Here is a 12,748-nt window from a genome sequence, read left to right as displayed (position 1 = left end):
GGGGGCAGAACTGAGGGAAACAGACGCTGGGGGGAGGGCAGGGGAGAGAGCAGGGTTGGTGGATGGAGGGAGGCCATAGGAAAACAAAAAAACTAGCCCGTTGTTACAGGCTTAACGGCTAGTAAATAAATAAATGTATGTATGTATGTCATAATAAGGAGTGTTATCTGTACCATAGGTATACCTTCAGGATAACTACCATTTTTTTACAAAGAGTGTAAGACCTGGTTGTTTCAAAGATTGTGCCAATCGAAGTTTGAGCTTGATCTCTGCTTTAATTAATTATTTTTGTATATGTTGTATTATGTATTACTTTGATATTATAGTCCTTATGACCTTGGGCAAGTCACTTAACCCTCCATTGCCCCATGTACAAAATCTTACCCCCCTGTTTACTAAGCCATGCAGCAATGCTGACACAGCCCATTCACCATAGTGAATGGGCTGTGTTGGTATTAGCGCAGGGCAGCCGTTAGCGCGGCTTAGTAAACAGGGAGTTAGAATGTGAGCCCAAAGGAAACAGAGAAAGTACAGTACAGTCTCGATTACATAGTAACATAGTAAATGACGGCAGAAAAAGACCTGCATGGTCCATCCAGTCTGCCCAACAAGATAAACTCATATGTGCTACTTTTTGTGTATACCCTACTTTGATTTGTACCTGTCCTCTTCAGGGCACAGACCGTATAAGTCTGCCCAGCACTATCCCCGCCTTCCAACCACCAGCCCCGCCTCCCACCACCGGCTCTGGCACAGACCGTATAAGTCTGCCCAGCACTATCCCCGCCACCGGCTCTGCCACCCAATCTCGGCTAAGCTCCTTAGGATCCATTCCTTCTGAACAGGATTCCTTATTGGCTAATCCTGAATAGGATTAGCCAACCTTTGGTAACCCAATCATCCGACATATCCAACAGACCCCCACCTCCAATATCTTTGCATTTATATTTAAAAAATTTTGTTTTAGAACAATTTTTGAAAATCAGGAACTCTATACCTTTGTTTATGCATTATTTGAGGCGTTTATGCAGTATTTTACTTATGATCTGACTTTTCACTTATCCAATAATGGGTCAGTCCCGTTTATGTCGAATATTCAACATTGTACTGTTCCTGCATATAATGTGTACAGCGCTGTGTATGTCTAGTAGTGCTATAGAAATTATTATTAGTAGTAGTAGTAGTAGTAGTAGTAATATATATTGTTGTATTGTAACTGTATGATAAATTGTAAATCATGATCCACAAATTATAAGTGGTTATAGTTTCTGGTGGTTCTAGAAATCCTAGGAAACCCGGATTAGCCCAACATGATAAATGTACACAAATGGTACATCCTGGGCTTCCAAAATTTGATGGTCCCATCTCGATATTTCAAATTGCTCAGGTTCTCAAGAACAGATTGTGAATAAAGCCAATGGATATTTTATGACCTATAAAAATTTGTTGTAGGTGAGGGTCCTCAATATATCTAATCTACCGTCCAGCTTGCTCTTGAAAGAACGCAAAAGGGAATCTGTTAGACGGGAAGTTTTGTTTGATTATTTTTTTAATGGTACAACAAGTGATTTTTATATCTTATCTCAAATAAGACAAGTTTTGCTTGCTGAATAAATAGTGGAATGATTTACATAGTAAAACCTTCTTCTTAAATAACTTCCACGCCTGATACAATCCGAATTCACTTAAATGCAAATAGAATAAAGCTCGCCAAAAAAAGGCGCGCTTTGGGATGGTGGTGTGAGTTCTTCCACCTCCATCCCAAAGCGCGCCTTTTTTTGGCGAGCTACTGCGCTTGCGCAACTCTCCTTTCACGTTTCCGCACTGCCCTCAGTCGCGCGGCACGAACGTCCCGCGCAAGCGCCGAAACGGTTTCCATAGCGACCGAGGTACACAAAAGAGAGCGGCGGGTTACTAGGAGACCTCCTCTTCCTCGCCCGGCCCGCAGACTCCTGCCGGGAAGCGAGCAATGGCCGAAGAGACTGCGGAGGACGTGCCGCTGTTGGAGCTGGAGTCCATTATCGGCTACAATGGTAACAAGCGAGCTATAGAGCTAACTTTTCAAAATAATTGGGGGTGCTAATCCCAGTGGAAATAACCCTCCCTGGACACATACAAGAAATTTTCTCAATATTGGGGGTGCTCACCCACAGCACCCACAGAGTTGGCTCCTATGGCTATAGCCAGGAGATGTAGATCCATAGGGAACGTGCGCTGCCCCGCGGGGGGGGGGGGGGGGGGGGGGGGTGCAGGTCATTCATTGGAGAAAGTCGTGCAGAAGATAAACTAAATTTTATGGGTAACCATACAATTGTATTCATTAGAAAAGGAAATAAAAACCATCTTGCATTATGCATGGTGAAATAAAGACCATCCTGCATTATGCATGGGTTTTGCACGGTCACCAACATGGGACCTTTTTGAACTTGCTTCCCTTTGGATCTAGATTTAACTCAAACCTGTTTAATAGTAGTTCCCTACTGTAGCTGGCTGCTAGACTGAAAGTTATTAGCTCCAACTGCCCCTGACCCAGTATCGTTTTTTCTTTATAGTTTATTAAACTTGTGCTATATTGTGCACACAAATCAGAGCAGTTTAGAATATAACAATAAAAACAAGGAAACATTAAAGGAACTCCAACTTGCAAAAAAAACCAGGAAAGTAAAATCAACACACAAACATCAATCATTCAGTGAGTCCACAAAAAGGGGCGACGGAGATGGGAGGGTGGTTAGGATTTATAAAAGTACTACTGGTTTTCTAGTGCTTCTCCACCTTACCTTTAAGGTGACTCTCAACAATTTCTGGCCATTTTCAATAGTGTAAAATATAGGGTGTGCCTTGGTGAACCCTTCATCCCACCAAGGTTGGACCCAATTGGTGCACATTAGGAAAAGTAAGCATTGGGATATTGAACCATCCCTCCTTCCTCAATGCTTTTAATATTTTAATTTGTCTTGAAAAGCAGTACAAATAAGCACAGATCCTGTAAATTTGCAACTTTTCCACAGTTTGTGGCACACTACTTTCTCCCGAGCTTCAGTTGTGTGGTAGTAATGGTGATTATACAGGGTGATAGTGAATTGGTAAGTTGGGGAAGGCCCTTTGCCCAACCTTTGGAGGGATTGTGCCAATATTTTCCTTACAGCCTACTAAACCTTTTTGAAAGGCCTATAGCCAATGGGGGAGACTCAAGGTATGTCAGAAAGATTGAATGACGTAACTATACAATACCAAACCATAAAGATACAGTAAGCATCCATCTTGTCCTCAAACTCATGCTTCAATAAATGAGCTGTTTTTGCTTCAATAAATGGGTTATTTTGGTTATTGTTTTTTTTAATCAATATAAGGAACCATTTCTGACTTTACTGAGTGCAGGAGCGGACTGATCATTGGGACAACTGTAGCCCAGGAATAAAGATACAAGGTTTTTAAATGAAGATGTTGCCTTTTAAAACAGATACAATATCTAGTTGACAATCCTCCAACTCTATGGAAATGCTAGATGGCTACAGTAGTTGCCAACCAGATCATATTAACTAAAATGGAGGATCACTATAGGAATGGTGTTAGGGGGTGCAAATGGGGCAATTGCCCTGGACCACCATGCTACAGGGTGCTCCAAGCCTGCTGGATAGGCTTTGGAGCTTCCTTCTCATATTTTTATACCCTGGGCTTCAGTATCTTTAATATAGACCCTGGATCACTGAGATGTGCTCTGTTTCTTAGACACAAATGTTATTAAGAGATCCATCATTTTCAAAGTGATTTATTTGGGTAAAAAGCTTTGTCCCTGTGTTAATCATGTGTATGAAAATTGCTGTCCCTCAGTGTGGCACATACTTATAGCTGCATTGAGAGGAAGCATTCCCAAGGGCATGTTTAGCTTGAGGTATTACATTTTCATACCTTTTATGTACTTTCCCAACAAAAATCTACCTGTGGCAGCAGCAGATTCAAAGTCCATTTATATCCACAAGTTTCAAAGTGAACTTTGTACATACATTTGCTTTGAGACTTATTTATTTATTTATTTTTATTATTTACATAACAACATAAGAGTAGCTATATTGGGTCAGATCTATTGTCCATCTAGCCTGGTATCCTGTTTCCAACAGTGGCCAAGCCAGTTCACAAGAAACCCAAATCACGGCAACACTCCATTCTACCAATCCCAGGGCAAGCAGTTTCTTCCCCATGTCTGTCTCAATAGCAGACTATGGACTTTTCCTCCAGGAGCACATCTGGTTTTAAAAAGGTTTGGACAAGCTTCTGGAGGAAAAGTCCATAGAGGGTCATAATCGAACGAAAACGTCTATCTCCATGGGCGTTTATCTCCAAGAACGGGTCCGTGAAGGGGCGGACCGAACCATATTTTGGGAAAAAATAGACGTCCATGTTTTATTCGACAATTTGTGAGCTGGGCGTTTTTGTTTTTCAGGGATAATGGAAAATGAAAGCGCCCAGCTCAAAAACGAATAAATCCAAGGCATTTGTTCGTGGGAGGGGCCAGGAGTCGTAGTGCACTGGTCCCCCTCACATGCCAGGACACCAACCGGGCACCCTAGGGGGAACTTTTACAAAAAATAAAAAAAGGTAAAAGAGCTCCCAGGTGCATAGCACCCTTCCCTTGTGTGTTGAGCCCCCCAAATCCCCCTCAAAACCCACCACCCACAAGTCTACACCATTACTATAGCCCTAAGGGGTGAAGGGGGGCACCTACATGTGGGTACAGTGGGTTTGGGGGGCGGTGTGGAGGGCTCCCATTTACCAGCACAAGTGTAACAGGTGGGGGGGATGGGCCTGGGTCTACCTGCCTGACGTCCACTGCACCCCCTAATAACTGCTCCAGTGACCTGCATACTGCTGCCAGGGAGGTGGGTATGACATTTGAGGGTGAACATAAAAAGTTGTTAAACGGCATATTTTTGTGGTGGGAGGGGGTTTGTGACCACTGGGGGAGTCAGGGGAGGTCATCCCCGACTCCCTCCAGTGGTAATCTGGTCATTTAGGGCACTTTTTGGGGCCCTATTCGTGGAAAAACAGGGTCCAGGAAAAGTGCCCTAAATTCTCGCTAAAAACGCATATATTTTTTCCATTATTGGCGAAAGGCGCCTATCTCTGATCGGCCGATAACCACGCCCCAGTTCCACCTTCACCACGCCTTTGACACGCCCCCATCAACTTTGGCCGCATCCGCGACGGAGTGCAGTTGAAAACGTCCAAATTCGGCTTTCGATTATACCGCTTTATTCGTTTTTGTGAGATAAACGTCTATCTCCCGATTTGGGTCGCAATATAGGCGTTTTTCTTTTTCAATTATAAGCTGGATAGTCTACTTGGGCTAATGCGGGATATAAATGTCAAATAAATAAATAGACCTAGGTGGTTTACAAATCAAACATACATTTAAAAAAAATTTTAAACAATCACAACATACCACATATCACTTGATGGAAAACCTGGAGATACAAAGTACAATGCAGTCTTTGTCCAGGTACAGACATTAAATATTGGCCACTCTATGAAATAAATTGTGCTGTCAGTGGTTACAAACTAAAATGCACATAGCTAAATGCATGCTGAAAAATAAGATTTGTTAGGTCACAAACTGAGTGCATAGTTCCTAACAACATTTGAGTTATAGTACAGACATTTTTTGAAATGCAGGTACACATCAGATTCTGAAATAGAAAGTACTAACCATTCCACAGGACCAGAAAAGGAGAAACAGCCTTGCCAATGAGGGAAATATCTTAGTGCAAACAGTGCATTCAGGACAGGATTAACTCTTTAGTAGGCTCTCGGCAAACAAGTGCATTGCCCCCACTGCGCCCCTCTCCCCATCATAAAATAAATACATCTTAAAATTCCCACAAATGGGGCCTCCTTTGTTTCTGACTGTAGGGAAAAACTGGGAGAGAGGGAAGCAGCAGGAAAGAAGCCCAGCTTGCCAATTCCTGCCACCTGAAAGGCGAAACAAAGGAGGTGGGGAAAATAGGCAGGCAGCAGTGACTCTGGTTTCCCTCTGTCTCCCTTCCCATCTCCAGCTTTTCTTTCTGTATTAAGTGACATTGAATTAGCACATCTGAAAGGGCCCCTCCTAAATATTTGGGGCCTAGGCATGTGCCAAATTTGCCTATGCTTTAATCCTATCTTGAGTGCATTTCCCAGTGTCTCTTTCTGAGCATTTATTTACACAATTCATTTTGTTGATGGATTGATACTAATTTATTTATTTAAAGTACTTCTAACCCACACTATCTACAACTTTTAAGCAAGCTTACAAAGTTGATGCTTCATTCATAAAACAATCCAAAAAATACTTAACATATAATCCATATACAAGATTCAACTACACAACAAACCAACCACAGACATACGGGCTCTTTTATGAGCTTTTAACATTGACATGCATATGTAAGTAAATATGTGGTTGCTGTTCCCCCAACCCCTGGATGAAGTCTCTCCTCTACACATATTTTTATCTTCTTCCATTTACTTGGAAACCACTGGAAGAAAATCACTCTCTTGTAAATCTCTTTCCCAACTCCAAGTACTTCTGATGCACACCTGTGTACTGAATAACCAAAATAACAGGCCCCTTCTTAAATGTTGGGGAGACCAGGAGTATTAGATTCAATAGTGGGCTACAAGGTATGAGCTACTATAATCTAGTCAACCTGACAACAGTTTGAAAATATATTATACACTATCCACCTTATAATTGAAAGAGAAAAACGCCTAGATTTCGACCCAAATCGGGAGATAGACGTTTATCTCACAAAAACGAATAAATCGGTATAATGGAAAGGCGATTTTGGACGTTTTCGACTGCACTCCATCGTGGAAGCGTACAAAGTTGATGTGGGTGTGTCAGAGGCGTGGCGAAGGTGGAACTGGGGCGTGGTTATCGGCTGAGGAGAGATGGGCGCCTTTCGCCGATAATGGAAAAAAAGTATACGTTTGTAGCTAGAATTTAGGGCACTTTCCTGGACCCTGTTTTTTCACGAATAAGGCCCCAAAAAGTGCCCTAAATGACCAGATTACCCCCAGAGGGAATCGGGGATGACCTCCCCTGACTCCCCCAGTGGTCACTAACCCCCTCCCACCACAAAAAATGATGTTTCACAACTTTTTATTTTCACCATCAAATGTCATACCCACCTCCCTGGCAGCAGTATGCAGGTCCCTCGAGCAGTTGTTAGGGGGTGCAGTGGACTTCAGGCAGGTGGACCCAGGCCCATCCCCCCCCTACCTGTTACAATTGTGCTGCTTAATGCTTATTAGTCGTCCAACCCCCCAAACCCACTGTACCCACATGTAGGTGCCCCCTTCACCCCTTAGGGCTATAATAATGGTGTAGACTTGTGGGCAGTGGATTTTGAGGGGGATATGAGGGTCTCAACACACAAGGGAAGGGTGCTATGCACCTGGGAGCTCTTTTACCTTTTTTTTTGTTTTTGTAAAAGTTCCCCCTAGGGTGCCCGGTTGGTGTCCTGGCATGTGAGGGGGACCAGTGCACTACGACTCCTGGCCCCTCCCACGAACAAATGCCTTGAATGTATTCGTTTTTGAGCTGGGCGCTTTCATTTTCCATTATCACTGAAAAACAAAAACGCCCAGCTCACAAATTGTCGAATAAAACATGGACGTCTATTTTTTTTGAAAATACGGTTCGGTCCGCCCCTTCACGGACCCGTTCTCAGAGATAAACGCCCATGGAGATAGACGTTTTCGTTCAATTATGCCCCTCCACGTGTATGTCTCTCACAGTGATTGGAGAATTAAAAGAATTCAAATTTCTTAATCAAAAGGGAACCTCAAAGCTCCTAACAGGGTGAACATCAACAATGTTTGTCATAACCCTATATATACTATAATCTAGACCAAAGGGCCCAAACGTTTCAAGAGAAAGGCCACATAGGACATTTTAGTTTATTGCTGCTTTGATAGTTAGAAGGAAAAATGGGATACAAAATGAATAAATCAAAACAAAATCACTAAGAGGGCTGAGAGCAGGGAGGGTGGCAGTTTGCTGAGCCGGGAAGGGGAAGATGGTCCATGTTGGAGTTTGCTTAGTTTGTTAGCACATTGGGCACTTCTTTTACAAAGCTGCGTGGCAAATGAGAGGAAGCCCATAGGAATTAAATGGGCTTCCTCTCAATTTGCCGCACTGAGAATCGGAGGCCCTGTATTCCTATTGTCTTTACCTGGTAGAACTTGGGAGTCCCTCCAGTCTTGCCGTTTTTACATAGGAAACATAGAAAATGATGACAGATAAAGATGACAATGGTCTATCCAATCTGCCCATCCACACTAACTACTAAGCTCTACAATACTTTCCTTTCCCTCAGAGATCCTCTGTGCTTGTCCCAGGCTTTCTTGCATTCAGGTAGTCTTCCTCTCTTCCATCTCCCCTTGGAGACTGTTCCTTTAATGCTGCTACACCTGAAAAAATGCAAAACCTGCTCTGTGGATCCTATTCGGTAATGGACAGGAAAAGTGAACTCTAGCGTCTGCATGTGTCCCACAGGCCATAGCTTGAGGACCCTTGTAATATCCTAGTCACTTTGGACATAGTGAGCTGTTTCAAAATCCAACAGTCCCTAACATAAGACATCAAATTGATCACCTAGCTGCATGACATCAGGATGACAGATGGGCCCCAATCAGATTATACAATGACAGATAGCAACAAACTTATCTTTTCCCTGTAGCTATCCTTAATAACCCACAATTCAAATACACAAATCTGACATAGGATGATGTCTGGTTTGATAATAAGATGAGATAAATTGTAATACCAGGATACTGTAATAACAATACAAATTTAAAATGTAGGTATGATACCATTATCTTAATTCTGTATATGGTAGGATTTCATTACACCAGATATCAGCCTTTACACAAGGGGAAATGCAGCATAAACAGAGGAAAAGAAAATATAGCTGACATTCCAAAGAGGATGCAGTGGCTAGCAAGGAGCTAAGATAGGGAACATTGAGGGACAAGAGAAAGCAAGTATGGATGTGCATTCCTTTTCTAATAAAAGTAAAAATGCAAAAGAAACCTCATTTCTTTAGAAAATAAAACAAAAGAACAGCCTCTAAAGTACGGGGTTTTTTTTTTTGCATTTTCTTTCATTTACAAAATGGCCAAAAAACTTTTACAGTAAATATTTAACCCCCTCCCCCTCTCCGGATCTTCCCCCTGCTCATCCAGCCCCCCAGATGCCACTTACCTTTTCTGTGGGGTCTCCATAATCAAAATGGGAGTAATTCTCTCACTCTTGCCTCTCCAGGTCTTGTTTTCAAAATGGCATCAACTGGCCTTGGGACCGGTGCCATTTTTCTATGTGGCCATATTAGAGAATTTATTTTCAGGAGTCACAGCAAAGGCAACAAGAGCTGATAGAATTCCCAAACTCTACCAGCTGAAGTCAATTCTGAAAGTTTACCCTAGGGAGCAAGAGTGATTAGAGATCACTTCTTCCTGACTTTGAGGACAGATGGGGTTAGTCGTATGAAGGGGAGGAGGCTGCAGTGGCGTACCTAGGGTAGTTGACACCTGGGGCCGGTCATTTTTTAACACCCCCCTCCAAAATCCAGTACTAGGCATATTGAGAATACAAAACACTCAGGACCTATAGAGCAATTCTACCATACCATAAGCAGTCATTTCTATGAGTCACACAAGGAAAAAGAAAGCATATTAAACACTACAGTGAGCACTAGAACATCAATTCACCTATTGTAAAACGAAACCAGACAGATTAGTACAGATCGTCGATCCTGCACAGTCAATGCCAACCAAAAGCCATGTCTTTTTCACAAATACAGATACATCCTAATCCACTATAGAATAAGTAATCATAAACTTTCTATTTAGACAAAAATTAAACTGAACCCCCGATGCCAGACTCTGCATACAATGCAACACCACAGAAACAGAAAATGTCCCCTAGTACTGTGCAAAATATAAAGACAGCAGATGTAAATTTGAAAAAAACTAACAAATACCAATCACCACTTTACAAATTAACAAATAGAAATAAAACAAATATAGAAAATAAAATACCATTTTATTTAGCTGTCAGAGGGCAAAACCTTCTTCCTCAGGTCAATACAGTATAGTATGTTACAGTGTCCTAACCTGACCTGAGGAAAGGGGTTTTGTTCTCCGAAAGTTAGTCAAAATTTATTAAAATTAGTCCAATAAAAAGATGACCTTATTTACATGTTCTATTATAAACATTTATTAACACAGCTACAATACTACTTTATCCTAAAGCAAAAAAAAATAAAAATATATATTTTATTTACAGTTTGTTGTCTCTGGTTTCTGCTTTCCTCATCTTCTTTTCACTGTCTACCTTCCATCCAGCATCCGTCTTCGTTCTTTCTCTGCCATCCAGTGTCTGCCCTCTCTGCTGTCCCCGCCATCCAATGCCTGCCCTCTCTGCTGTCCCCGCCATCCAATGCCTGCCCTCTCTCCCTGCCCTTTCCATTCACTGTCTGCCCTCTCTCTCCCCCCCTTCCATTCACTGTCTTCCCTCCCTCTCCCCCCCCCCCATCCATCCAGGGTCTGCCCTCCCTCTCCCCCTTCCATCCATCCAGGGTCTGCCCTCCCCTCTCCCCCCATCCATCCATGGTCTGCCCTCCCTCTCCCCCCCCCCCATCCATCCATCGTCTGTCCCCTCTCTCTCTCTCTGCCCATTTTTTCAGCCCCCAGTTCCAGCCCTGTTATCCCACCTGCCCCTAGTTCTAGCCCCAGCCCACATCTCCCACTTGCCCCCCTTTTCAGCCCCACTATCCCACCAGTCCGCAGTTTCAGCCCCAGCCCTTTTCTCTCACCAGTCCTGAGCTTCAGCCCCACCACTTCTCCCTGTCCCCTTTTCAGCCCCCAGTCCCCCCAGTTTCTGCCCCTGCCACTTTTCAGCCCCCAGTTCCAGTACTAGCCCCCTTATCCCACCTACCCTCCTTTTCAGCCCCCCAGTTCCAGCCCCCTTCATCCACATGCCTTGCATTAGGGACCCCTTTTCAGCCCCAGACCCATTTTCCCACCAGCCACAGGCATGGCTCCCATTTTCTCGCATGGCCCCTTCCACACCCCCCCTCTCCCCACCCGTCCCCTTCTCTCCTCTTCTCCCATCTGAGATCCCCCTCCCCAACCCAGTTACCTTCTCCCCTCTTCTCCCATCTGAGACCCCCTCCCCACCCCAGTCCCCTTCTCCCATCTGAGACTCCCCTCCCCACATCCCCTTCTCCCATCTGAGACCCCCCACCCCCCTTCTCCCCACCCCCTTCTCCCCTCTTCTCCCATCTGACACCCCCACCCCTCTTTTCCATTCTGAGATCCCCCTCCCCACCCCAGTCCCCTTCTCCCCTCTTCTCCCATCTGAGACTCCCCTCCCCACCCCAGTCCCCTTCTCCAATCTGAGGCCCCCCTCCCCAGTCCCCTTCTCCCATTTGAAAACCCCCTCCCCAGTCCTCCTCTCCCATCTAAGCCCCCCCAACTCAACCCACCTGCCACCTTCGTGGAGAGACGACAGCCCTCGTCTCCTGCCTCCATCCTGCTGTGCCTTAAAGAAAAATCTGAAAAGCGGCATGGCAGGCATGCTTCATATCTGCCCTGCCTGCTTGTAAAAGAAAGCGGCAAATCTCCTTGTCGACGTTGCGTTGGGTCTTCCCTCACTGGGTCCCGCCCTCCGCGAGGGTGGGACCCAGTGAGGGAAGATGTGACGTCGACAAGGAGGTTTGCCAGCGCTTTCTTTTACAAGCAAGCAGGGCAGACACGAAGCATGCCTGCCATGCCGCTTTTCAGATTTTTCTTTAAGACACAGCAGGATGGAGGCAGGACACACGGGCTGCCTGCAGTCTGCAGCGCCGACGGAGCACCCCCCCCCCCCACCCACTGACACTCGGGGTGGACCGCCCCCACCGCCCCCCCCCCTTGGTACGCCACTGGGAGGCTGGAATGGGGAAAGCCCCAAGGATTCCATTTTTAAATGGTGGTGCTGGATGGCTCTTCATTTACTTTTTTTTTCTTTTAATTTTGATGTTCATTTTGATTTATGTTTTCATTGTACATGAAGTAAACATCAAATGAAATGAAAAACAAATCAAAAAAGCAAAATGAAGTAATGAAATGAAAATATTTTCCTTTTACGCCACTAGAAGCGAATATATTAGAGGAAGACATTTAAAAGTCCCAAAGAGCTCATGATGTAAAAGAAGTGATCAGATGGATGAGATATGAAAGAGAGTGGTGGGTAAAAGTGAAAGCTCAATGCAAAGAACATGGTATCTGGACTTAAAGAAGTGGAATAGGAATCTGTTGTGATGTTCGTAAATGTGAGCTTGGCATAAAAAGTTGGGAATTTGAGGTCCAGATGGAGTAGCAGACATGAAAGTAGAGCCTGAGAATAAGCAGAGATGGTTTATTGTGTTAACTGTAGGAGATAAATATGAAAATGAAATCAATTAATATTCTTAACCACATTGTGACCATTGTTGTACAGTACAATAAAACTGATTTCTTATATTCTGTGATTTCCAGAATTCTGGTTCATCACGGATTACAACAAAGAAGCCAGTCAGTTACTGAGAGATTTTAACATAGATAACTCAAAAGATGACCAAATTAGATTTCCAAAGTTTCAGAAAACAAAAAAAGTTTTCAATTTCTTCTGAAAAGTCATATAATGTGATTCAAATCTAATGTCCTTAGCAGAGCAGAGTCC

At 43.9% G+C, this 12,748-nt stretch overlaps 1 protein-coding gene across 1 annotated transcript in view; it reads left to right on the top strand.

Moving 5' to 3' along the window:
* The first annotated feature begins 1,929 nt into the window (after positions 1-1,929).
* CFAP52 (cilia and flagella associated protein 52) overlaps positions 1,930-12,748 on the top strand; it is a 60,373-nt gene continuing 49,554 nt past the window's right edge. The window contains exon 1 of the mRNA XM_030206316.1: positions 1,930-2,033. Coding sequence (XP_030062176.1) covers positions 1,970-2,033 — 64 coding nt within the window. The 5' untranslated portion in view covers positions 1,930-1,969. The remainder of the gene's footprint in view (positions 2,034-12,748) is intronic.

Source organism: Microcaecilia unicolor, chromosome 6 (assembly GCF_901765095.1).
Source record: "Microcaecilia unicolor chromosome 6, aMicUni1.1, whole genome shotgun sequence".
Classification (NCBI taxonomy): domain Eukaryota; kingdom Metazoa; phylum Chordata; class Amphibia; order Gymnophiona; family Siphonopidae; genus Microcaecilia; species Microcaecilia unicolor.
The sequence above is the reverse complement of the archived record's forward strand: the minus strand, read 5'-3'. Positions and strand labels throughout refer to the sequence as shown.